The sequence below is a fragment of the Microtus pennsylvanicus genome, chromosome 2 (genome assembly GCF_037038515.1).
Source record: "Microtus pennsylvanicus isolate mMicPen1 chromosome 2, mMicPen1.hap1, whole genome shotgun sequence".
Classification (NCBI taxonomy): domain Eukaryota; kingdom Metazoa; phylum Chordata; class Mammalia; order Rodentia; family Cricetidae; genus Microtus; species Microtus pennsylvanicus.
The window spans coordinates 122,833,731-122,861,628 of record NC_134580.1 but is presented as its reverse complement, the minus strand read 5'-3'; the positions used below and the strand labels follow the sequence as shown (position 1 = coordinate 122,861,628).

The window sequence follows — 27,898 nt, the reverse complement described above, 5'->3', positions numbered from 1 at the left end:
ATGCTGAAGTAATTTGTAGCAACTGTATTTTTAGACTTGGTTGTTATTTCCAGGAATATTTTAGCTTGGCTTTGGTTTGCTCCCAGCAGTTTCTAAAACTGGTTGTTTTGTTACCTTGTTTAGAAAACAGTGGCCTGCATATGCAGATGCTCTCTTAGCCAGTGTCCTGTGTTCCTGTTAAAATCTTAACTGAATCTCTTTAGAGTGCTTGGAGCCTTCCATATGCTGCTTAGGGCATGACTCAATCACAGCACTGCTGCCGGTCTCCCAGGCTTCGTGAATTCTGCAGTTATGTCTGCCTAGAGAATATGCATCTAACAACTGATGCTTAACTAAAGCTGTCAGAAAACAGCAGGTGTCCAAAGGACCCACAGTGATTGCCTGTATGCTCAGTGATGATGCTGAAAGTAGCACAGTAATATACTTGGTGCTGCTCACATTGTATTAAAATAGCATTTGCCTGGTCTTGGAGGCAGTGTTTTAATCTGTACTTCACAGCTGTTGGTGGTGTTCAACATCCAGTGCTTAGCACCATTCTTACCTATAAGAAATATTAGTAAACGATTATTAGTTGTCAGTATATTCATTTAAGGGAATAAAAGCTGCCTAGTAATATTACTAAATTGGGTCTTGAAAATAAGATGATTATATTTATTTATTTATTTATTTATTATGTATACAATATTCTGTCTGTGTGTATGCCTGCAGGCCAGAAGAGGGCACCAGACCTCATTACAGATGGTTGTGAGCCACCATGTGGTTGCTGGGAATTGAACTCAGGACCTTTGGAAGAGCAGGCAATGCTCTCAACCTCTGAGCCTCCGAAAATAAGATAATTTTAGAAGTTAGAAGAAAACAGTACTACCGAGTAAACGATAGATCTTTTCAGGCACCAGACAGCATCACGCTTAGGTGTCAGCTTAAGTCTGCTAGTCAGGAAGAAAATCTGTCATTGAACCTTTTGAGTTGGTGCAGATTTAAGATGAAGGTGAGAGCAGGTCAGAGTGCTAGTTTCATATCTGGGCCTTCCTAGAGCTTCCTGGTTCTCTTTATGCTGCTTATCCATATAGTTAGTGAGTTTGCTCTAAAAGTTCACTTGAACAAGTGTGTGCCAGTATGAAGGGCCAGGAAACATTATTCCTCCTTGAGAACAAATATCTCAAAATAATACCTTTCTAAAGTAAATCAGGTGCTACCACTTGATAGCAAGATGGAAGATTATTGGAAGCAAGTTCAAGGCCAGCCTGGGGACAGAGCAAGACCTCATCTCAAAGGGAAAAAAAATGAATGCCAAAACACACATTTTCAAGCCATTTCATGTGGGCTTTTTTTGGCTACTGCCTGAATATTTCAGTACATGCCTGTGGTCTAATTACATGGCCTTCACGAGTTAGATTCTGTTTCCCCGTGTTAGTCTCTCGTTCAAAGATAGGATTAAGCAGTGCTAGCAGGAAAGGTGCTTTTTGGGAGGATTTTCACACAGTAAGAAGGAAACTTAAGTATGCCAGACAGGGATGATTTCAGATGTGCATTTAAAAATGTTTTATATAAAAGTCAAAACAGGCACCATATCCTAAACAACAACCCTCCATAATCCTGATTAAAAGACAACAAACTTCAGAAAACATTCATAGTCAACAATGTGTTTTACTATACATCTCAGATTTATACATTTCATATATGCTTTTAAAGCTTCAATTAAGAGTTCAATACAAAATAAAATATATATATATTTATATATGTGCAGCAGTGGTTCTCAGGCACAGGATTTAGGAGGAGGATGGAGGGAGTCTTTCCTTGGCATGTACTGCATACGGTCAACCATGATAGTGGAACGTGTCCTTCTGACTTAGCTGCCTTGATTGAATTTTACTATGGCAACAGTTTGAACATGTATGCTATTGCTCATTGGATCGATGAGATTTGAAGTTTATAGCCTGTATTTTCATGAAGTCTTTAAGACCTAAATGATTACTTTCCTCCTAATAGAGCTCCAAGATCATCCTATGAAAATAATATGTCCACAAACTTGTCTGGAACACCTGCCTAAGAACCACTGCCTATGGTTATTCAATGTCCTCAGGTCTCACAGGATGAGGTAACGGTATGATGGATTTCTTCTCGGTGTCTCTAGAAAGTGCTTTCCTCATATCTGTTAGGAGACAAAGTTAATGTAAACAAACAATACCAAACTTTTTAAAGTCAAATTGAGTGTATGGGTTCAATTCCTATCAAGTTTTATGCCCTCCTTGCCCCCCCCATCAGCAGTTAACTAGGTTCATAAATGTAATTCTTTTGGATTTATTAAAATGGGTATTTAGGTCTGTGGTGGGAAGTTATAAGTATTTTGACTTTCTCTGGGAGTTTCTTCCATGGCAAGGAGCTTACCATAGGCATCCTCATCAGGCTCCCCGTTGCTGGCTGAGTAGTACTCTATGACTGTCCTGTAGACACTATAACCCAGCTGCTTGTACATGTTGACTGCAACTTGATTGGACACTCTTACAAAGAGATCAACAAAAAATCCACCTTTTCTTTAAAAAAGAAAGAAAAAAGAAATGTTAGAACTATTAAGAACACTGGACAGTAACAGGCCTAGATCTTTAAAAATATTCGTGAAAGGCATTGGGGCTCATGGCTGTAATACTAGCAGCTGGGAGAGAACTGTGGGCTCAAAGCTAGCCTGGGCTACAAAATGGCGTAAAACTAATACTTGGCCTTTGACTGATGGTAATAATAACCTGGCTTCTGCTGTGTTCTTTGGATTCACTGAATCGCAGTTTTTCTGCAATGTGTGCACTCTGACCTTCCTTCCCTCCTTCCATTATCAAGGAAGGACACTGTAGCCTACAAAACACATTCTCTCTGTCTTTCTGTCTCTGCCCAGTCTTATTACTGTGGATAGTCCAGGCTGGCCTTGGAGTCACAACAGTCCTGCATGACAGGATTACAGGTGTGAGCCAACATACCTGCCTGGCAATCTGCCACAGCTTTTGTTGGAGAAAAAGTCTGGCTACTACTAAGATAGAGCTGACTTGCTAACTATTTCCTTTTGTACCACCCTCATGCTAAGAATAGCTTTTAAACTGGCTGCTTTGATAGAAAACCTATGCAACAGATCCTATGTGGCTGCAGAGTATTTCCCCTCTGCCCTGGGAAAGATGTATGTTCTGTACACTACCTGATTGCCACCTGATAGTTTTTTACAAAGAACCATGTTCAGCTCATTAACAATTCATCCATTTTTCTTGTAGTTTCCAGAGTATGACATTGTTCTATCTTGATGGATGTTTGTCCATGTGAGCGTGCTGTGGGGGGTGCACATGTGGAGGTCAGGAGTGTAGATCTGTCTTCCCTCCTTGCTTGCTCTCCACTGTATATATCCAGCTAGCTGGCTTGTGGGCTTTTACAGATTCTTGTCTCCATTTCCCATCTTGCCTTAAGAGCAACTGAACCAAGTGGTAAGTTACCGTGTTCAGCTTTTTACATAGGTTCTGAACTCTGGCCCTCATGGCATACATCATGCCAGATTCCCAGCCAAGATATGTAGAGACCCCTTAGTGTGCTAGTCAAATCTAATGTAAATTTTGGCTATAATGTAAATCAACTTCCTTTTGGCTATAATTTGTAAGAGAATTTATTTCCTATAAGCAGAATATGCATTACTTTTCTTTTTGGTACTGCTGGAGATGGGACCACTGAGCTACATCCTTAGTCCAAGTATGTCTTTTTACTGCAGTCTTTCATAGCTACTTCATTTTCTATTTTAAATTGACTTTTATTTTTTACTCCTATATGAATATTATATTCTACTTGGCTACTTAGTTTTCTCTTTTAAATTGATTTTTATTTTTACTACTATTATATTCTACTTGATTTAATGTACATCCAAAAAAAATGACGTGATTAATGCTTACGTGTATATACTCACACAAAATGATGAAGCATCAGAAATTGGAAAGGAAGACAGATTAGTAATTTTCTACCTAAATTATATTTATACTGTACCTAAGCAGAAAGAATATAAGACCTATTAATCAGACCCACAAATACATGTGCCTAAGGTTATAGCTTGTTAGAACCCATTTCCTCTTTGTATGTCATTAATGTGTGTTCAGTCTACCTAAAACTTTCCTTCCTCCTAATATTCAGTCCAGGAAAAACTTTAACATCACAAAAACTTTTTCTCAGGCATGTTGGTACACACCTTTAATCCCAGCAAATGCGAGGCAGAGGCAGGCATCTCTGTGAGTCGGAGAAGAGCCTGGTCTAACAAAGCAAGTTCCAGCAAAGTCGGGGTAACTATTTCTTTTCTTTGAATGAGCTGATTTCCAACTTGGCTCAGAGCATTCATGACTGGTTAGTTCTTTAGAAACTGTCTTTATGAGATGGGTGGTGGTAGCTCACACCTTTAATCCCAGCACTTGGGAGGCAAAGGCGGATCTCTTTGCCTGGTTTTACAAGAGCTAGTTACAAGGCTAGCCTGGTCTTACAAGAGCTAGTTCCAGGATGGGCACCAAAGCTTCAGAGAAACCCTGTCTCAAAAAAAACAACAAAAAAAAAAGGCACTGTCTTTATTAAATCCGATAGTTCTGTGTAGTTCTGTGGAAACAAAGTCTCTAGATCTGTAACCATCCCTTCATACAGGAAAAAAACAGCAATTTGACAAATACCAGACACAGTATCCTGTCCCTCCTAGGAATTGGGGAAGCTTAAGTTACTATGTTGCTTTTCACTCTCTGTGAGACTGAAATGGAGTAATGCCTGTCTTTAAAAGTCATATTATTGGCAGTTACCAACCAAACTGTACTGGTGCCTCAAACTCAGAAGATATGTGATTTTAAGACAGGGACTCACAATGAAGTCATGGTTGAACTGGCATTCACTACTAGTCCAGGCTGGCCTCAAAGCTAACATCTGTCTGCTTAATTTAAAGGCGTGTACCACCATGCCCTGGCACAGGCTAATTTTAGATGCTCAGGGAAAACATCAAAACTCAATACATCCTTACTGCTACATGTCCTTTGGATGACAGACTTTTTACAAAATGGGCCTCTGACACTTGCTGCTATGATTAAACTAATGCATGAAAACCAGTAGGAATGGTAATGTTGCATGTGTTTCAGGGTTTAAGAAGTCATTCAGTGTTCAACAGTGTACTTCTCCCTCAGTAGTAGATGGCCATAGTTAGAAATAAATGACTTAGCAGTTTACTTATTTTTCTATAGATGGCTACTAGCTGTTAAAAGAAAAACAAAGTTAAAACTGAACTACTTTAGACCTAAAGACATCTCCCATAGTGCCAAGAGCACCAATAACCTTCCTTGAAAGGTTAGTCGTTTTTTTATTCCAACCAGTTAGCTAGCTCGGGTCTATGGCCGGTCACACCGCATTAGTTTCCCCCAATAACAAAGGAGCAGCAATAACTACATTATAAATTTGACAGAATTGTAGAAACTATTGCAAGCTGAAAATGAAATTCCTCAGAGTCTAAAGCCATGACAATTCCACACATTCACAAGACAAAAAACACCCTTCAGATATTCAACAGCAAAAGAAACAGGGTTGACAAATCACTTGGTGTATTTGAAAAATAGCTCTCACCTTTCTGAAATCTCCTCTAGTAACTCCATAAGTTTAGCAGCCAAGCCAAGACGGCGGAATTCGGGGGCGACAGACAGAGCTGTGACGTGTCCATGCCACTCTTCCCTAGCTACTGAGCCTTCTGCTTTGCCCATAACTGCAAACAGAAAATTGCACCAGTCATTAAAACGCTAAGGTGTGCATAAATGTAGAGTTATTGTTTGCCATTCACCTTTCATGATAAAAATGCACTAAGGTTTTAATTTTTAAGTAGTGTTGTCAAACTAGTGAGTAATATTTTAATTTGAAACTCCACTTGCAAGTAATATTCTATACCTACTTCTAAAGTCAGACTTAAATATTTAAATATTTAAAAATCAACTAAAAACCAAGGATACTTTTTGTCTGAATAAGCTACATTAAAATAGTTTAGGATTTATTCCCAAATAGCTACATTTGAAATTGCATACACATTTACAATGTGTATGTAATTGTAGCAATTCATAGCTCAAGTTTTTGTTAGAAATTATTAAGTACATATGCTTAATCACTGCATTATACACCACGTCATATAGAAATCTAACGTACACTTGGGAGGCAGAGGCAGGCGGATCTCTGTGAGTTCGAGACCAGCCTGGTCTACAAGAGCTAGTTCCAGGACAGGCTCCAAAACCACAGAGAAACCCTGTCTCGAAAAACCAAAAAAATAAACAAAAATAGAAATCGAACGTATGGAATGAAAGATCCAAAGACTAAAATCATGTCTGTTAGGTTCACTGCTGAATCTCTTGGCCTAGCACAGGGCTGGACACAGAAAAGATGTGGTAAAGTGTTGGTAATTGATCAGAAAGTAAAATTATAGTAAAGCAGACTAAAGCCTATATTAAAATCTCTACTCACCCAAAAAAGTACAAGTGGTGGTGTACTTACTATAGCCCATTAGTTCTCCGCCAGGAGCCTCTGCGACGATGAAATACTCTGGCCAGTGGGCAAGGTACTGTAAGTAAAAAGGAATCCCATACTAGACCTGTTAAGGAATATGAGGAGTGATAAGCAGCAAAGGTTCTTCATTACAGGAAAGTGGGGTGGGGTGGGGTGGGGTGGAGGAGTTCAATTGAAAATATACTATCAGGTACATCTTTAATCAGATACACACATCTTTAATCCCAGTACACTGAAGGCACTGGAATCTTGGAGTTTTGAGGCCAGCCTGTTGAGTTCCAGGACAGCCAATGAAAAATATTGTCAGGCTAGAGCGGTGGCTTGGTAGATAAAGTGCTTCCTGCATAATCGCAAGGATTGAAACTCAGATACCATGGCTACCAGCGAAAAGAGTGATTAAGAAAAACAGCTGAGGGGGCTGGAGAGATGGCTCAGTGGTTAAGAGCATTGCCTGCTCTTCCAAAGGTCCTGAGTTCAATTCCCAGCAACCACATGGTGGCTCACAACCATCTGTAATGAGGTCTGGTGCCCTCTTCTGGCCTGCAGACATACACACAGACAGAATATTGTATACATAATAAATAAATAAAATATTTTAAAAAAAAGGAAAAACAGCTGAGGCCGGGCAGTGGTGGCGCACGCCTTTAATCCCAGCACTCGGGAGGCAGAGGCAGGTGGATCTCTGAGTTCGAGGCCAGCCTGGTCTACAAGAGCTAGTTCTAGGACAGGCTCCAAAACCACAGAGAAACCCTGTCTCGGAAAAAAAAAAAAAAAAGGAATCATTTATGCTCAAAGGAAATGCCCTGCCCAACTACCCTGGCGCGTGCCTGTAACCCCAGCACAAAAACAGAAGCATCTCTAGTTCAGGCCAGACTGGGACACAAAGCAAGACCCTGTCTCGCTGAACGAACGAGGAAATAAATGTTGCTCTTCAACCTGGGGTGCCCTGACTGCTACGATTCACTGCTGTTTGTTCCACCTTAGTGCCAGCTCTCTGCTGCAATCACAGAAGACAACACTATTAATACATGTTTACTACGAGGCTCCCAGAAAACCTCACCAGGGTTAGCCTTCAACTTCTCTAGACAGCAGCCAGCTGGTCTTCCTGCCCCTAGCACTTGACACTACAGCCATCTCTCTTCTGCCTGATGGGGGAACCCCTGCAAATATCCCCACTCCCTACAGAAACACTAGGGCCTATATGCTCAAAGTAAGCTGATTCACAGTCTACAAACTCTTACCAATTTCCCTATTTTACTATACAGTAAATATTTGTAATCACAGTTATTCAGAAACTAGATAGACCAATAAGTACTCTGAGGCCTTTCTGCCTTTTCTATTCCCTGTTTCTGATGTGGCCTTTGATGCTTGCACTTGTTAATTTTGTTGTTGTACAGCATTCCTTGCATGAGGACACAACTTAAATACCTCATCCCTCTGCCAGGGAACATCTGGGTCACGTCTAATTTCTAAAATAAAAAAAAAAAAAACAAAAAACTTTGTTTTTTTTTTTTTTTTTTTTTGCTTTTCGAGACAGGGTGTCTCTGTGGCTTTGGAGCCTGTCCTGGAACTAGCTCTGTAGACCAGGCTGGTCTCGAACTCATAGAGATCCACCTGCCTCTGCCTCACAAGTGCTGGGATTAAAGGCGTGCGCCACCATCGCCCGGCAAAAAAACTTTGTCTTGATGGCCTTTTTAAAGACAGCTTAATTTACCATTTCCTAACTAGTAAATATGAATGACATTCCAAATTTTCAATATAATTCTCTTAAATTTTTGTGATGTCATTTTTTTGTAAAAGTACAATAACATGTGAGATCTTGGGGACTAACAGTCTGTCATACCTACCCAAACCCTGAGAGCCACAGACAGTATGTAAATTAACATGGATATATCCCAGTAAGAAAATTATTAAGAAATGAGTAGTGAGCCAGATTTGGTGCATGAATCTTATATTTGCCAAACCCTGGAGTAAAGTGCCTGTTACTCCTATTTTCAGCCTTCAGGAAGTGGACTTACCGAGTATACTTGTAAAACCTTTTCGGAAAGACTATGCCAGATGACTGTGGCACTAGCAGTTTCTAAGACAATGCTCAACTTCATCAACAGCAAGACTATGTTACAGCTTTTTAAACTTCTGGATGATCTGATAGATTAAACTAGATTCTCAAGTGATTTTAGTTTTCATGTGTTTTGACTGGTGAGACTGAACTAAGTCTTCACTGCTCCTCTGCCCTTATAGGCTACCAGTTAATTCCCCAATCTACCAGCAGGAGTCAGTGGAACATGGACTGGAAATCCTATTTGTGTTGTAAGCCACTGATCAGAGCAGAGCAGTCAAGAATACCCTAACTCAACACATTTTTGCTCATTTTCTACTGAGATGTTAGAAACTGTTACTACCAAAATCCTTTATCCACTGCAGCAACATGTCAGGAGGAAGATAGCAGGCAGTGACAGAGAAGGGCTGTACAGTGCTTCCCAAAGAGAGTACCTCCCCTGCTGACTGCACAGCCAGAAACAGATGTGTTCTAGAAGCCATCTAGACCATAAAGACCCAGGTGCTCCTGAGCAGGGCTATTGGAGACATCATGGAGTAGGTGTAGCCTGAGCTATCCGTCCCCTCTTACCGGAAAGGGAGACAGGGCCTGAATCACTGTTCTGTTGCTGCTATGTAAACCAGGTTTACTGTGGATGGCCAAGGTGGGCAGCAGAGCTACAGAATTACTGATTCATATAAAGCATTATAGTAATAGTTTGTAGGCAAGCATAAGACCACTCTCGTTTTTGTAATTGCTTTCAATGTTGCTTAAGCTGTTCAAAACCTATGTGCTTAAACTTTTTCTCAGTACATCTGTTTTTCCTTCTGTTTCTCCCATTTTTTTCTTCATTAATAATCCTTAGTTTTACTTTTTTTTTTTTTTAAAAAAGGATACAGTTTCTGTAAGAGGATCCAAGTTACTGAAAGAAACAAGAGATGGCAAGAATTAGAATTCCTTAATTCAATTTAAGTAAGCTTGTGAAAACTAGAAAGATTATGTTAATCAAAACAAAATATGGCCAGGGCGTAGTGACACACACCTTAATCCCAGCACTCATGGGGGGTGGGGGGAGCGGGTAGAGACAGGCTGATCTCTGCCAGCCTGGTCTACAGACAGAGTTCCAGGACTACACAAAGAAACTCTGTCTTGCTGGGAGGTGGTGGTGCACGCCTTTAATCCCAGCACTCGGGAGGCAGAGGCAGGCGGATCTCTGTGAGTTCGAGGCCAGCCTGGTCTACAAAGGGAGTTCCAGGACAGGCTCCAAAGCTACAGAGAAACCTTGTCTCGAAAAACCAAAAAAAGAAAAACTGTCTTGAAAACCAAACAAACAAAAAAATCAAAACCTGAGAACCAAAGAAAATTATTTAAATAACCCAGTAGCTACATGTGGCACCAATAAAGGGATCTATATACTTTCTCATTTAACTGCTCCTGTACAAGCAGAATTACAGCTAACTCCATCAGACTTCTGCAGGCATGAGGACCAGTTAGGCGTGTGTCCCTATGGACCAATCCAACTAGCCTGCTCCCTACTGCATCACACCTGCCTCTCTCTGGTCCTTCCCTTCCAATTCCCCCAACCTTCTTGATGTGAGTACTCCCCCACCTTCACCTTTCCCCTACTACTACAAAACTCATGGACCCCATGTACTTTCAACTCAATTTCACTGTACCTCCATCCTGCTACCCCACTCACCAAGTCCTCGTGCCATGGGGAACTACCCAGCATGTCACACCATACAACCTCAAATTGAGCGTTCTTGAAAACCATCTCCAACCCTTCACTTCCCTATTCAGTCTTTTGCCAAGCTCAAAACCAGCTATTTTCAACTATTTCCCTTTCTTGTCAATCTCTGAAGGGCATCAAGTAGTCATACTACATTGCTCTAGTGCAGTGGTTCTCAAACTTTTGGATTTAAAAACCTGTGGCAGTGTAGTATTATGGAAATATCTCCTATATCCTAAGAGAATGGAACTTTTGCTGGACCTCCAGGCCAGAGCTGTTAATACACTTGAAATCACTTGACTATTAGCCTACTGTATACTCATCCTGTTTGTTTAACCTTCCTTTAAAAGAACAATGTATCAACCTTACTTGCCTGTAAGTAAGTTCTGTATCTAATCCATACAAAACCCTACTTCACACTTAAAACAAACCTATTATATTTATACAGTGTACTGGTTAGTTTTTATCATTATCAACCTAGACATCTGGGAAGAGGCAATCTCAATTGAGAAAGTGCCTCCATAAAACTGGCCTACAGACAAGTCTATGAGGCATTTTCTTGATCACTGAATGGTTAATGTGGGAAGGCCCAGTCCACTGTGGGTGGTGCCACCCCTGGGCAGGGGTATATTTGTGAGTTCAAGGCCAGCCTGGTCTACAAGAGCTAGTTCCAGGACAGTCAAGGGGCTATTACACAGAGAAACCCTGTCTGGGGGGGGGGACGGACGGACGGACGGACGGACAAACAAGCAAACTGAGCAAGCCAGGGGAAGAAGCCAGCAACCAGCACTCCTACATAGATTCTGCTTCACTTCCTGCCTCAGCTTCCCTCATTGACTTTGACCCAGGGTCTAGTCAGTGTTTACCACAGCAACAGAAACCTTAAGCTTTATGGGCTACATAAATCTTCTCAATTTTAAGTTCATTTAAAAATAAATGAATCACGTTAACATGAATAATTTTACCAAGAAATATAGTAATGTAAACAAAAAAGACAAGTGACCGTGGCATTTTAGTTTTTCAGTGTCTGATTTAAAAGAAAACAGTTGGCTTCTCTAGTGCTTGCAATGCTTGCTATTGCCGGGTGGTGGTGGCACACGCCTTTAATCCCAGCACTCAGGAGGCAGAGGCAGGCGGATCTCTGTGAGTTCGAGACCAGCCTGGTCTACAAGAGCTAGTTCCAGGACAGGCTCCAAAACCACAGAGAAACCCTGTCTCGAAAAACAAAACAAAACAAAACAAAGGCAATGCTTGCTATTGAGAGACTGCACGCCTGAAACAACCTTCTTAGCACTGGGAGGAACTGATCCTGAGGACTTCTGGGTACTGTGGCCTGCCCTATAGAGTCCCCACCCTCCACATCTCAACGACTTCACATCTGTGGCTCACCTCAACTTTCCAACAGGCTGCCCTTCCTCTGTCTCCTCACATACACCCCTAAAAGCACCTGCACCCGGCCGCTACTTCCCTTCTGACATTGCACAGGCTGCAGAGCCCAGCCTCCTCACTACTCACGACACTGCCCCCAGTTCTTTCTCTCCTGTATTTGCAGTTCTGCAGAATCTCCTGAAAGGAATGTACAAAATGTGGCACACACCACCTCGTGACAGTTCCCTAGTCCTACTTGGAGTCCTGTTAGTAGGCTTCTGGAGCCCCACCTCAGATGCACCCCCACCTCGGCTTGGCCTATCAGTTTCATTTATACTAGCCTTTGGCACTCTAAGGGGATACTGTAGAGTTTTAGTTTTCATTCCATCACTGATGTCACCCAGCTTCCTGGCTGATCCTTAAAATCCAATCTTTAGATCCACTGGGCATCCCAGTGCACTTTTTAGAGAAGCCCCAAAGACCCAGGCTTGAAACTCTCAGACCCATCTCTTAAACTGTGGCACTTGACTAGACGCCCGCTGCACAGGCTATCACCCGACCCCCATCCAGATGAGCGGATACTGCACTTACCCAGAGTCTACACCAGGCATCCATGATTCATCTTCCCTGACATCTTTCTTCAGTGACATTTTCCCTGAAAGCCCTACCCAAAGCTGTATCTCTTCTCAGTAAAGTTTCTCTTCCCTGCTTCTTTTACACACACACACACACACACACCCCAGTACCTCTACAGTTATCTTTATATATTACACACCTACCTGTTGTCTATAGACACCAGTTGATTTCTGTTCTGCTCACTGCCGCGTCTCCAGCAACAGCACACATGTAAAATGATCTGCACTGGTTGCTTCCTTCAACCCCTGCAACACCACCCAACCCAGTGACTCACTGCTTGCTAACATGGACTATTAACAGAAATGAGAAACTGGGCTCCTTTATTGGCATTAACGACAAGAGGCTTACCAAGCCAGGTGAGCTCAGCTCTATTGTTCAAAAGTGGTCACTTAGCCGGGCGATGGTGGCGCACGCCTTTAATTCCAGCACTCGGGAGGCAGAGGCAGGCGGATCTCTGAGTTCGAGACCAGCCTGGTCTACAAGAGCTAGTTCCAGGACAGGCTCCAAAGCCACAGAGAAACCCTGTCTCGAAAAAACAAAAAACAAAAAAAAAACCCAAAAGCGGTCACGTGCATTTTCCTTCTACTTTCTCCATTCTCCTCCTAAGTCTTCAAAATGAATTCTCCTGTCCAGTCCTGAAGCTTCAGGCACTGTATCAGCTCCACAGCCTTTCCCACCATTCTAGGCCATTGCCAAGGCCTCCTCAATGCCTTCCCTGCCTGCTTCATCTCCTCTAATCACCGTGTACTGCTCATTGGCTCAGAATTCAGATTGAAGTATTTTTAAACAGCATGTGTCTGTATCTTTACAGACCCCCCCCCCATCATATTCTCTACACAGCAGTATTGTAAGTATTTATAAAACATGTACACTGTATTATCTAAGCAATCTCAGGTTATGTGCATACCACACCACTGTAATAACGAGGTTGCACATCACTGGATTTTGGTGTCTGGTGGGTCCTAGAAGCCCATGGGTACCAAAGAACCTCACTCAGACTTGGGATCCTCCAGCCTTAGCCGCCTGAGCGTCAGAACCCACGTTTTCATCATTTAATGGGTATGGTTTGTTTGCATATACGTCTGTGCACCACATGAGTGCCTGGTGCCTGTGGAAGCCAGAAAAGGCCATCAGATCCTCGGGAACGGGTATCACAGTCAGGTGTGAGCCTCTGCACCATCAGCAGTGCTTTTCACTAACCCATCTCTCTCTAGCTCCATGGGACCGATTGTTTTTTAACAGCCACCTGGGCCAATCTCCTTGGGTAAGATTCCTTTCTCCACCAACTCCGTTGTCAGAGCTCTCTTGTGTGTGCAATGCCTTCTTTCACCCATAACGAGGACATTAGCCCAGGACACACGGCTTATGAGCGCTTGCCATTAGGAGTTCCATGCAGTGAGGATTCAGCACTAGCTGAGCCTAACAGAAAGGGCACGGGATCGCATCTGAACGTCTCAACTAGCTTCACCTGTAAGCAAAGGCCCACCTTGGCTTTTCGCTCCGTTTCTCACCTGCAACCTTCCCCGGGGCTTCCTCCTCGCCTTATTTTCCTTAGCAAGATTCATCCCAGAGCGCTATCCTTTCCGAAACTCGGACCACCTGGTCCGTAGTTGTCCCTGCTCTGTCCTTACGCACAGTAAAATCGAGGTGCTGTGTCTACAGGAGTTCAAGGGGAAATGTTCAGCTTTTTAAATGGACATCAACTTCCAAAATAATTTTTTTTTCTTTTAAAAAAGGCGGGCGGGACTGCAAATCACAGTTCTTTTAAAATTGGATTGAAAAAAAACCACACAACACCAGGGCTTCCTGGACACAGGAGACCTCCCCTCCACCCCCCTCCTCACAAAATGCAGCCTCGTCAAATACAGTGGGGCACGCCTTTAATCCCACCAGGAAGACATAGGCAGGATCTCGGAGTTCGAAGCCAACCTGCTCTACATATTTAGTTCCAGGAAGCCAGGAATACAAAGTGGAACGCTGTATTTTTTTCCTCTTTTTCTTTTTAAAGCAGTCTACTTTGGGGCGCTCAGCTACAGTAACTACCAAGCACAAACCACCTCTTACTGCTACGGCCCCGACACCGCAAGGTTACTTCACTGGGATACAATCTAACCAGCGCCACGCCGGTTCCGGCCCCCGTCCCCGCTGTGACCCGACGGCGGGGAGCGGGCGCACGGTGTCCAGCCCAGCTCCGCAGCTCCCCGGGGCACTCTGAGCGGCCGCGCCTCGGCCAAGGTCACCGGCCAGCGCGGCCGCGCAGCGCCCACCCGGCCCACGGCCCCGCGAGACTGACCCCGGCCCATGCCGCGGACGGAGCGGCTGGCCGCGCCTCACTCACATGTTGTTGAAGCGGAACAGGTCGTCGCAGGTGAAGGCCCGGAGCGTGGTCATCGCGCCACAGCTAGACTCCCAGCTCAGCGCGACCCCGCGCCCGCACTGCCGGAAGTGCCCGCGCGCGCGCGGCCGCCATGGGGCGGGACAAAGAACTACTTCCGGACTAGAGGTTGCTGGGCAACAGGGATAGCGTAGCAGCTCTCTCTGGCGGTGGAAATGAGCAATTGCTTTGGTGCTCCTCTCCTGCAACCCTTTTCCAGAAAGTAGTCAGAATGATAGGCTAGCAAGGAGGAAGAAGCTGGGGTTAAGAAGCCAAATGATAAAAGCAAGCTTCAAAACCACAAAGATGCTTCATAGTATGAGCCAGGAAGTGGTCCCTAAAAGGATGGCTCGGGGCCTCATTTCTCAACCACCAGCATGAACCAGGGATGTGCTCTTGAGTTTTCTGGTACCACATTAAATTTATAAAAAAACAAAGATACAACGCAATGCCCAGCAAAATTCTTCAAAGACCTCGAAAGAACAGTACTCAACTTCATAGGGAAAAGCAAAAAACCCAGGATAGCCAAAACAATCCTGTAATAAAAGAACTTCTAGACACATTACAATCCCTGACTTCAAACTCTACTACAGAGCTACAGTACTGAAAACAGCCTGGTATTGGCATAAGAACAGACAGGAGGATCAATGGAACTGAATAGAATACCCGGATATCAATCCACACATCTTCGAACACCTGATCTTTTATAAAGGAGCAAAAAATATCAAATGGAAAAAAGAAAGCATATTTAACAAGTGGTGCTAGCATAACTGGATATCAACATGTAGAAGAATGAAAATAGACCCATATCTATCACCATGCACAAAACTCAAGTCCAAATGGATCAAAGACCTCAACATAAAGCCAGCCGCACTGAACCTTATAGAAGAGAAAGTGGGAAGTACACTTGAATGCATTGGCACAGGGAACCACTTCCTAAATAGAACCCCAGCAGCACAGACACTGAGAGAAACAATTAATAAATGGGACCTACTGAAACTGAAAAGCTTCTGTAAAGCAAAGGACACGGTCAATAAGATAAAATGACAGCTTACAGAATGGGAAAAGATCTTCACTAACCCCACATCAGACAGAGGTTTGATCTCCAAAATATACAAAGAACTCAAGAAATTGGACACCAAAAGATCACATAATCCAATAAAAAAAATGGAGTACAGACCTAAACAGAGAACTCTCAACAGAGGAATCTAACTAAAATGGCTGAAAGACACTTAAGGAAATGTTCAACATCCTTAGTCATCGAAGAAATGAAAATCAAAACAACTCTGAGATTCCATCTTACACCTGTAGGAATGGCCAAGATCAAAAACACTGATGACATCTTATGTTAGAGAAGTTGTGGAGAAAAGGGAACACTTCTGCATTGCTGGTGGGAGTGCAAGCTGGTACAGCCCCTTTGGATGTCAGTGTGGTGATTTCTCAAAAAATTAGGAAACAACCTTCCTCAAGACCCAGTAATACCACTTTGAGGTATATATCCAAAGGATGCCCAATCATGTCACAAGGACATGTGCTCAATTATGTTCATAGCAGTTTTGTTTGTCATAGCCAGAACCTGGAAACAACCTAAATGCCCCTCAACCAAAGAATGGATAAGAAAAATGTGGTACATTTACACAATGGAGTACTACACAGCAGAACAAAATAACGGCAGTTTGATTTTTGCAGGCAAAGGGATGGAGCTAGAAAACATTATTTTGAGTAATGTAACCCAGACACAGAAAGACAATTATCACATGTACTCACTCATAGGTGGTTTTTAAACTTAAAGCAAAGGAAGCCAGCCTACAAACCACAATCCCAAAGAACTTAGACAACAATGCGGATGCTAAGAGAAACTTACATAGATCTAATCTACATGGGAAGTAGACAAAAACAAGATCTCTTGAGTAAATTGGGAGCATGGGGACGGGGACTTTGGGGGAGGATTGAAGCAGGGGGGGCGGAAGAAGCAGGGAGGGGCGCAGAGAAAAATATAGAGCTCAATAAATATCAATAAAAAATGTATAAAAATAAAAAAATAATAAAAAACCAAAGATGAAAATGGTGTATATCGAGTATGGTGATGTATGCCTTTAATCCCAGCACTTGGGAGGCAGAGGCAGGAGGATCTCAGTGAGTTCCAGGACAGCCACAGCTGTTACACAAAGAAATCTTGTCTCAAAAAAAAAAGAAAAAATAAGAAAAAAGCGGGAGGGGAACATACAGGGAGATATGGGAGAATTTTGGTATATATGTATTTTGGGTATGATTATATATATACATATATATAAATTCTCAGATATATATAATCATATTTCATTGCATATGTGTAGAAAATTCTCAAGAATAAAAAATTTAAGTCTGAATGTAAGCAAAATGCAAAATTGCTTTTTTATAAACAAATAAATCATTATACAAAGAAATATAAGTAAAATGCACACAGCCCCCAGGCATGTTAGAATGTGTACCCAGGAATTAGAGGGTTGAAGGAGAATCTCGACTCCCAGGTCAGCCCGGGCTACATAGCAAGACCCTGTTTTCAAACAACAACAAATAAAAAAGGAGTAAACAAATGGCCATGGCACTTAAAACTGCTCGAATGTATGCGCAGACATGGATAAAGCGGGTCAGGGTCCTCAGGGCAGTCATCCCTGCTCCATGGCACAGGACACGGCGCATTCATATTTTTAAGGTCAAGAATCCTTTTCATTACTACCAATTTTCTACATCTCACCGAGCTGTAGAAACCAGCAGAAGATAATAAAAATTAAGATCAGAAGAGTTTACTACTTAGGATGTCCAGTATTCTTTTTGTTTAAATTGGTCATTTCAGAATATTTTGTAACTTTTCTGACATAAACTGATGTCAGTTTGAATTAGTTGGTTGTGAAGTTTAGTTGGTATTCATAATTCTATTCTAGTTCTGATTTATAAACACTATAACCAGCAGGTCTATAAGTATTTAAGTGCAACAGAATTTTACGTTTTTTTTTCTTTTTAATATTGTGAGTTTAACACAGAGGTAGCACTTGGCCCATGCAAGTACTAGATACTGTGGGCTGTTAATTTGCAACCAATGAGAGGGCGCATGGTGGCTGACACATGTAATCCAGCTCTTGGAAGACTGAGGCAGGAGGATTGCAAGCTGGAGGGCAGCCTCATGGATTTAGTGAGATTCTATCTCAACACAAAAACAGAACACAGGCATTTTGAGTCTCAAATAAGCACTACCCAGCAGCTACAGAGCCATAGCAGCAGATGGCGGGGCAGTAACACAGAGAGAAGCATAGAAAACACACAGACCTCCCTTCTCTCCCGGTGAGCCTACTGACCTTAAAGCTGTTACTAATTCTGTAGCTGAGCACCTTCAATCAGTATCTGAAAGGGAGCCCAGTGCAAGCCAGCTGAAGAGCTGAAAGAAGGGCCGTGCATAGGTTATGGGGGAAAGTTCTGTCATCTCCTGCAACAAGGTATTTACGTTATAGGCTAAGTTATTTGTTTTTTGTTTTTTTTTTTTGGTTTTTCGAGACAGGGTTTCTCTGTGGTTTTGGAGCCTGTCCTGGAACTAGCTCTTGTAGACCAGGCTGGACTCGAACTCACAGAGATCCACCTGCCTCTGCCTCCCGAGTGCTGGGATTAAAGGCGTGCGCCACCACCGCCTGGCTAAATTATTTATCTTTAAATAATCCTGGGCCCCTGGAAGGTACACAGTCAGAGTCTTCCCCCCCTGCAGCTGTTTGAAGGACTCATACCTGGCAGGCAGAACAGTACCTGCCACCTTGTCGAGTGACGGAAGTGACCCAATGAAATGGAATACTTTGCATATTTAAGACGGTGACCGTAGAATATGAGGGAAAACCCTCAGCTACAGACACCTTAGCAAACTTACTTCAGGGACATTGGCACGTCTCTATTGCTCCCTTGTGAACAGCCTTCAATAGAAGGCAGCCTTGCAAGCCACCTCCCTTCTCTCCTGCTGTGCTTCACGTGGAAAAGCTTGCTTGTTTTGAGTTTGGGGTTTTCCTGTGTTTGGTTGGTTAGTTTTGGGTTTTGGTTTTCAATTTTTTGGGGTTTTTTTGTTTGTTTGTTTGGTTGGTTGGTTGGCTTGGCCTTTTCAAGCCAATACATCTAAGGTCTGTTTAAGTTTTAAAGCCTGCCTTATTTTAATAAAAACTTTATGTGCACATTAACACATTGTAGACAGACTTGTGGAGATATACAAATAAAGAATGACTCAAAATTCTATCACCCCAAAATAAGTCATCTTTAACCTCTGGATAACTAGATCTCTCTGGGATAACTAGATCTCTCTGCCTATTTTAGGGGCAGTGAGGGAAGGATTTATTTAAAAGACAATTCGTTATTATTTTAAGTTGTATAAGTAAGTATCGAGTAAAGTGTATTGCTTTAAGTGTCCTTAAATTTAACATAAGAAGCCAGGCGGTGGTGGTGCACGCCTTTAATCCCAGCACTCGGAGGCAGAGGCAGGCAGATATTTGTAAGTTTGAGGTCAGCCTGGCCTACAAGAGCTAGTTCCAGGACAGGAGCCGAAGCTACAGAGAAACCCTACCTCTAAAAACAAACAAACAACAACAAAAAAATAAACATAAGGAAAAAGAACTGAATTAAAACTGAAGAAAAGAGCCGGGCGATAGTGGCACGTGCCTTTAATCCCAGCACTCGGGTGGCAGAGGCAGGCGGATCTCTGTGAGTTCGAGACCAGCCTGGTCTACAAGAGCTAGTTCCAGGACAGGCTCCAAAGCCACAGAGAAACCCTGTCTCGAAAAACCAAAAAAAAAAAATAAATAAAAATAAAAATTAAAAAAAAACTGAAGAAAAGTTAGGTTTTCTATAGTTCCAGCCCTTGTGAGGTGGAGGCAGGAGAATCAGGTCAAGGTCATCCCTCGCTAGTGAAGAGTTTGAGGCCATCCTGGATTATTTAAGTGAGACCTTATCTCAAAAAGCAAACTCAAGGGGGCTGGAGAGATGGCTCAGTGGTTAAGAACATTGCCTGCTCTTCCAAAGGTCCTGAGTTCAGTTCCCAGCAACCACATGGTGGCTCACAACCATCCGTAATGGGGTCTGGTGTCCTCTTCTGGCCTGCAGGCATACACACAGACAGAACACTGTATACATAATTAATAAATAAATAAAATAATTTTAAAAAAGTTTTTTTAAAAAAAAGCAAACTCAACAAGCACAGTGGCCTCCACCTTTAATCCCAGTACCCAGGAGGCAGAGGCAGGGGGATGGAGGTAAATTCCAGGCCAGTAGGGCTACATAGTCTCAAACAAACCAAACCAATCTTAAAATAAAGCTGAAGAGATTCCCAAACTCACAGGAATCTGAGTGCCTAAAAGTTGCCTCTGAAGTTGATGACGTGTGTCACCATGTCACTGGATTTACTTAAACACACAGACTACATTTAACTCCCCGAGTGCCCCCAGAATCCTTTGCAGTTCTAGGACGAGCTTTATTGATTTCCACTTCAGGGCATTTGGCTTTGACTTTTCAGAGCCAGGAAAAGTTTCTACCACAGCTGCACATTTTCCTTGCCTTAGCCATGACTCAGAGGACTTTTGATTTATCATTTTACAGTGAGTAATTCCTTTTACTGCTTAGTTGGAAAAAACTACAAGCTCTCTCGCCACATTTAATCACAACCTATTTTCCTGCTCATTGAAACAAAACCCCACGTGCTCTCTGTAAACAGTGCTGCCCCAGATTCACATCCATCACTGCAACCCTCCACATCTGAAACACGTCAGCGTCTTGATGCCCCGTCTGTTGCTGCTCCGACTCTTCTTCTCCTGGTTATATGGAAGTACAAAGTGAACAGGTAAAATACAATACATGTACTGATCTGTCCTAAGCAAGAGGCTTGACAAATGCCCGGTGGTGGGGGCACACACCTTTAATCCCAGCACTCAGGAGCAGAGGCCAGCGGATCCCTGTGAGTTCGAGGCCAGCCTGGTCTACAGAGCTAGTTCCAGGACAGGAACCAAAGCTACACAGAGAAACCCTGTCTTGAAAATCAAACACAAACAAAAACAACAACAAAAAAGAGGCATGAGTAGGTATCTTTGCTTTAGAATTTTTTTTTTTATCAAATAATAACTGAACAGGATGGATGCATTGGCCTTGGCTGTCAATATAACTATCTCTCTTCAGTTTTGTTAATTAGAATGTATAAAGGCATTTGCTACTAAAATTAAACCTGACTATGGCTTTCAATTAATCAAGGAAGGCTGGATATATCTGTTCTCTACTATAGTTCACTAAAATAAAAATAAAACAAATTTTTTTTTCAAATCTTTAAAGTACTGAAATTAAAATACTCAAGAATGAATTTAAGAAAAATTATGAGGGGCTGGAGAGATGGCTCAGAGGTTAAGAGCATTGCCTGCTCTTCCAAAGGTCCTGAGTTCAATTCCCAGCGACCACATGGTGGCTCACAACCATCTGTAATGAGGTCTGGTGCCCTCTTCTGGCCTGCAGGCATATACACAGACAGAATATTGTATACATAATAAATAAATAAATATTTTAAAAAAAAAAGAAAAAAAGAAAAATTACGAAAATCGCAGTGTGAAAAGTACAAGATATTGTTGAAAGATTCTGAACAGGCTCTAAATAAATGGAAATCACTCCATATTTGTGGATCAGACTTAGGAATTAACAAGAAATGAATATCCATTTTTATACATAATTTGTATTGAGTCTTTGGTAATTTCACATCAAGCGCCCCAGTCCCACCCATCTCCCAGTCTCTCTGTATCCACCCTTTTCCTTCTAGTACACACCTTCAGGAAAACTTTAAAAGAAATAATAAAATAAAATATAAAAATACAAATAAGAATATTAACTAAAAGGACAAATGAACAAACAAAAACCAAAAATTCCCCAAAACAAGTTGGCGCTCCCCAACATTTACCCCATCTGTGACCTGCTGGAGTGCATGAAGGGACTGATCCTGTGGAACAATAGCAGCAGGATCTTCATGACTCCAGGCAACAGCAGGCTCTCCAAGAGGAGATTCAGTGAGGGTCCAGTATTGATGGCGTACCCTAAGCCAGAGGCCTTGTCCCTGATCAACAACACACTGCACAGCGAACATTTCAAAGTAAAACTTTTTGGTCAAAAAAGTATAATTTGCGACACAACGCAACTTCCAAGGCCGCTAAGACAAACAAAGAGGTGATGCAGAGGCGGGAAAGATACAACACTGTTTTTTATTTGTTTTTGTTCTTATTTAAAACAAATTTTTTTAAGGGCCTAAAATCACTGGAAGATGTAGCTTAGTGATAGAGAGTCCTAGGTTTAATCTTGACAGTACCAAAAATAAATAAATGATAAGTGGTTTGTCTAGTCAAGGTGATGCCTCCAACCCTGGTTACCTGACTTTCATCCCTGGGACCCACACAGTAGAGAGAACCAACTCCTACAAGTTGCCTCTTATTTCCACAAACGTTTTGTTTGTTTGAGATAGGGTCTCACTATTTTTGTAGTCCTAGCTGCCCTGGAACGTGCTATGTAGACCAGGCTGGCCTCTAGCTCACAGAGATCCACCCACCTCTGCCTACTGGAGTACTGGGATTAAAGATGTGTGCCTGGCTTTACCTACATACTTACACACACAGTAATAGAAAATTTTATAATAAAATGGAATTTCAAAGGTCCTAACCCTTTTGGACAAAGAGGTTGGATGAGAAGACAAGAGCCAATGAGAAATGCCAACAAAACTTTGGACTCCAGAAAATATATTTATCACACAGGAGAGAGCAATGGTTAAGGGCAGGAGAAAAAGCCAGCAAGAAGTAAAGCAGTGTGTTTCCTGGGAAGACCCAGGGCATGGACACAGCACATGCGACTCCCTGGAGAGACCTAGAGGTTGTGCCCAAGTACTCAGGATGAAAAACAGAAAGACAAGAAGAGGGAAAGGGAGACTGGAATAGAAAGGAGCCTCCTCACCTTGGAACTGGGTGGGAGTCTCTCTCTAACTTGGAGTTAAGAACTCCAGCACTCCTGGTCTACAAGAGCTAGTTCCAGGACAGGCTCCAAAACCACAGAGAAACCCTGTCTCGAAAAACCAAAAAAAAAAAAAAAACCAAACCAAAACAACAACAACAAAAAACTCCAGCATGGTTAACCAAATGTGTTGTGAAGGTTGTCTAAGTAGATATTGGCTTTATACACGGACACTTCAACTAAGAAGGTTAAAATAGCAGTGAACCGTGCTTAAGGCCTAAGCATACGTGACCAAGTATGGCCTTTCTCTTCCCAACTGTAAATGTGCAATTTTCTAGTAATCACACAAGCAAGATCATAAACTTCATTGACAGCGAAAGAAGACTTAACCCCCTTGTGTAATCTTTATGATTCATAGTTTTATTTATCAGATTGTAATTTTACCCAAGGCAATAAGGAACACCTATAATCTCGTAAAAGGGAGGGGAGGTTGGGAATGACATTCCTTTAAAAATGCTTTGATATGTAACTTCAGAGACAACCAAAATAGTCAATGTGGCTCCTGCCAAGGCATTTAAAATGGACTCTCTTGGAGAATCACACCATACCTATGTCTGGATGCTACTACTCTTTCCCTGAGCACCTATCTTCACCCCCCCACACACCCATCTTTTATTTTACACATATAGGTGTTTTGCCTGCTTGTGTATCTATGGGCCACATGCATGCAGTGTCCTCAGAGGCCATTAAGGGTGCCCGATCCTCTGGTACTGAATTTACTGATGGTTCTGAGCTACTATGTGTGTGCTAGGAGTTGAACCTAGGTTCTCTAGAAGAGCAGTCAGAGCTTTTAACCACTGAGCCATCTCTCCAGCTTCTGCCCTCCTAAAAACAAAACAAAACAAATAAAAAAAAAACCAAACAAACAAAAACCTCTTATTATCCAGGTGCCTGATTAGGTTAAAAAGGAAATTGAATCTTCTAGAACTGGAGCAGCAGGAGGCTGTAAGCCACCATGTAAGTGCTGAGAAGAGAACCCCGGTCCTCTTTGAGAGCAGTAAGCGCTCTTAACTGCCAAACTAACCCTCAGTCCCTAAAACCTGTAAATAAACCCCAAGACTCCTTCACATTGGCTGGTCCTCAGACTCTTTTCTATGCTGCCCGTGTAGAGGTGTCTGAAAGTGACTCCTCAGGCTCCCGTAGACGGAAATGTGGAGCTACGTCCTGAGCCCATCTGCCTGCTGCCACCGCTCAGTGCACAAACGATGAAGGACAAAGAGGCAGTGATCTTCCACAGGAAATGGAGCATCTGAAAGACAGAAACTTCGCCAGATCTCAGGATGCTGACAGCTAGACTGGTCTCTCTGTCCACTCCCAGCAGGATACAGGAATTCTCTTGCGGGTGGTAGTGCCATAGCTTGACCCGAGATAAAGGACTCCTAAGTCCTTTAACATTCTACCGTCCTCCATAAAAGGACAGGCTACCCTTGCGGGGGGGCGGGGGGGTGGCACCTTCAAAGAGGTGTTACATTGTTATCGTGCACAATGAAATGAGAAACTCCAGAGCAAGAGCCTAACTCTGGTAGAGGCTTTCCTGCACGCACACGCCCTGGGCTCTGACCTCAGGATCTCCCCACAAAGTAACATTGAAGTGAATACAAACGGCAATGTAAGCATGCTTCTAGGAAAACGGAGGCTAATCACGGAGACGGAGCTGAAAGAGTGTTTTGGAAGGAGGCGTTAGACGTAAACGGGAGTGGAGAGCAAGGTGTCCCTCTCTATTAAAGTCTTCTAATGTTTGAGTTAATAAATCGTGAACAGTTTTTATTTTTATTTTGAAATCCTACCCTCCAAAGAGAGTAATTTTTTTTTGAAATACTGGTTGTTTTTTTGTTTTTTTTAATTTTTCATTTAAAAGTTTTTTTTCATTTTACATAACAACCACAGTTCCAGGTTCCTCCCTTCCTCCCGCTCCCCGCACCCCACCTTTCCCCTACCCAACCCCCTAGCCATTCCTCAGAAAGGCTGACTCCCGCGGGGCATCAACAAGAACTGGCGCATCAAGTTGAGGCAGGACCAAGCAAGCCCCTCCTCCCTTTATGGAGGTTGGGTTGAGCAAGATTTCCCTCCATAGAGAATGGGCTCCAAAACGCCAATTCATGCACTAGGGATAAATCCAGGTCCCACTGCCAGTGACCCCACAGACTGCCCCAGCCACACAACTGTGGGAGAAGTCTGAATAAAAGAAATAATAAAATCGAATCACATCACATACTGTATTTCTTCCAAGTAAGTTAAGGGCAGCGCTGCTGGGCTGGAGAGATGGTTTAGAGGTTAAAAGCACTGACTGCTCTTCCAGTGGGGCCTGGGGTTCAGTTCCAAGCAACCACATGGCAGCTCACAGCTATCTATAACTCCAGTTCTGGGGGACCCATCCCCCTTACACAGACAAACATGCAGGCAAAACACCAATGATTATGGGGGGGAAAACGCACTGTTGAATGTTTTTTAATGTATATGTTAATATCTAAATAAGTAAATAAATATAATAAATAAATGAAATATAAAAAGGGGAAGTTGTTGGGATAATCACTGACTATGGTTGCATTTTTAGCTTTCAGTAATCCCTTTCTGGGAGTGCTCTCGAGACTGCCATGAGGGCGGAGATGGCTCATCTCAGCAGTTCCTTTGGGCCAGGCATGAGAAATCAGCAAGACTTCTCTTGGCATCCTCCCTCTTACATTTAGTTTTCCTTTCCTGGAAAAAGCTCTTACTATAGCTCCTGATGGTACTCTTTGCTAGTAGGAAATGCTGGGAACAATGGACTGCTTCCAATTTCTCTGTCTCTGTCTGTCTGTCTGTCTGCCCCCCCCCCCCACACATAAAATCATCTCTGCTAATATATTAAGACTTCATTCTCCAGATGGGTGCACTAGGCACAAGAGCCTAGTTTGAGATGAAGTACACGTGAAATTAGATGTGCTGTTAAGTGTGAAATACACCTAAAATTTTGAAAACTTACTATTTTTAAAAGAATGCCAAATGCATCTTTAAAGTTTTAGATTCTTGAAATACAATATTTGGAATCTCATGGGTCAAATAGCATCTATAACTAAAATTAATTTGAACTGCCAAGGTTTTTTTTTAGTTTTAATAAGTGGCTTATAGAAAATTTACAATCAGCTTTATGTTTATATTGGACAGAGCAGTACTTCAGGGTCATCTGCCAGTCAAATAAGGAATCTGCCCTATTCAGGTGTTAGTGGCTCCCAGGTGTGCTGTCACTTTAAGAACCACGTCTAGCTGGGCTGTACTAGGCTGGCAGAAGCAGGCAGATCTCTGTGAGTTCAAGGGCAGCCTGGTCTACAAAGTGAGTTCCCAAACAGCCAAGACTACACAGAAAGACCCTTTTTAGAAAAACCAAGCCCCCCCACCACCACCACCCAGACCCAAACCAAACCAACAAACAAAAACTGTGTCTGGCAGGGCAATGGTGGCACAGACCCTTAATCCCAGCAGATGCAAGCAGATCTCTGAGTTCGAGGCCAGCTTAGTCTACAAAGTGAGTTCCAGGACAGCCAGGGCTGTTACACAGAGAAACCTTGTCTCGAAAAGCAAAAACAAACAACAAGAAAAGAACTGTGTCTGGTGTCTCTTGGTGGGAGCATGGGGGAGGCATTAATCACCTGGATACTTGGATCTCACTTGAAGGCTTGGTTGGGGGTCTAGCATCTCCAGGTGATTTCAAGACAGCCTAAGCCTAGGAGGTGTGTCGTAGAGCGCTTGCCTAGAGAACACAAGGACCTGGGTTCCATGCCCAGCACTACCAGAAAACAAACAAACAAACAGATAAAACAAAAATTACACGCACCTGAAATAGGAGCAGTGGACCCTGAGTCTCAGTGACAGACAGGGTGGGTGGGTGACGGGTGCCCTGGGTTCCATTCACAATCAAGACTCCAGCTGGAGCGGAAGGAGGGACAAAGCAGAGCCTGTGTTTTGGCAGAGAGCCTTGGAGTAGAATAGAATATTTTAAGACTTGCTGTGAGAGAGAAACACCTTACAGATCCAGTGGCGGTGGGGGGGGGGGGAGAGAAGAATTAGAAGGAGAGTCATCATGAAGGGAAGAGGAAAAGCTAGTGACTACAACTTCTATTGTCGGTTAGGTTTTTTTTTTTTTAAATATTTATTTATTTTGTATACAATATTCTGTCTGTGTGCATGCCTGCTGGCCAGAAGAGGGCACCAGACCTCATTACAGATGGTTGTGAGCCACCATGTGGTTGCTGGGAATTGAACTCAGGACCTTTGGAAGAACAGGCAATGCTCTTAACCTCTGAGCCATCTCTCCAGCCCCCTACAACTTCTATTGTGTGAGTGACATGTGCCCTAGAAACCTAAGTGCTGCCTACAGAGGGGCAAAGGGTGTGCTGAATGTCCTCACCCGCTATCTATAGACATCATCGTCACATGGCAAGCTGTGAGAGATTCAGCCACATTAATTCTAACATATATTAATATATTAGATATAAACATAAGTATCTAATATATCTGTCAGAGGAAATACCCAGAGTCATTCATGTAACACTATTCTAAGTGCTTTTAATATAAGAGAATAAACATTTTGGAAAATTGTTGTTTTTGGATGCAAGTTCTTTTTTTTTTTCTCTTTCTTTCTGGTTTTTGGTCTTTGGGTTTTCAAGACAGTGTTTCTCTGTGTAACAGCCCTGGCTGTCTTGGAACTCACTCTGTAGACCAGTCTGGCTCGGAACTCAGAAATTTGCCTGCCTCCTGAGTGCTAGGGTTAAAACTGTATACCACTACCTCCTGGCTGCAAGTTCTTACTAGAATCAAGAAAAGAAGCTGTCTCCATTCCACTTGGAGATCTTCCTTGGTGAATCCTTAGAGCAGACCGTGGTCCCCTCTAGTGGGAGCATTGGTTCCTAGCTGGGCTTGGTGTCACGTGCTTGTAATTCCAGCACTCAGGATCAGGTGTTCTAGGCCATATTTGGCCTGTTGTTTTATCTCCCCTAATATGAAAAAAAAAATGCCTTTGAGTATTGACCCAGCATGTAGCGAAAGTAAGATCATTGCAGGCTTAAGACCAGTTTTCATCAACATAGTGAAGCCTGTCTTTAAAATCAAACAACAGCAGCAACAACAACAAAAAGGGAGAATAAGGGGTATTGATGCCCTTCAGACCTCTGCGAGTGTATCTGTTCTTCTGGCGGGTGGGTAAGAGTGGGTAAGGGTAGTG

General features: G+C 42.7%; 1 protein-coding gene across 1 annotated transcript; it reads right to left on the bottom strand.

Moving 5' to 3' along the window:
* Positions 1-1,627: 1,627 nt before the first annotated feature.
* Naa20 (N-alpha-acetyltransferase 20, NatB catalytic subunit) lies at positions 1,628-14,776 on the bottom strand. The gene is made up of 6 exons (XM_075962379.1): positions 14,635-14,776; positions 9,461-9,485; positions 6,514-6,604; positions 5,605-5,740; positions 2,389-2,534; positions 1,628-2,152 (listed from the first exon to the last, which is right to left on the bottom strand). The coding sequence occupies exons 1-6, from the start codon at positions 14,685-14,687 to the stop codon at positions 2,067-2,069; spliced, it is 537 nt and encodes a 178-aa protein (XP_075818494.1). The 5' UTR covers positions 14,688-14,776; the 3' UTR covers positions 1,628-2,066.
* Between the last annotated feature and the right edge of the window lie 13,122 nt (positions 14,777-27,898).

Bases quoted from the DNA above. Each gene is read 5' to 3' on its own strand.
- Naa20 (XM_075962379.1), bottom strand. From the start codon at position 14,687: ATGACCACGCTCCGGGCCTTCACCTGCGACGACCTGTTCCGCTTCAAC. The intron at 9,486-14,634 runs GTGAGTGAGGCG...TGTTTCTTTCAG, and splicing joins CTGTTCCGCTTCAACAACAT to TAACTTGGATCCTCTTACAG. The intron at 5,741-6,513 runs GTAAGTACACCA...TTCTGTTTGCAG, and splicing joins CGGAGAACTAATGGGCTATA to TTATGGGCAAAGCAGAAGGC.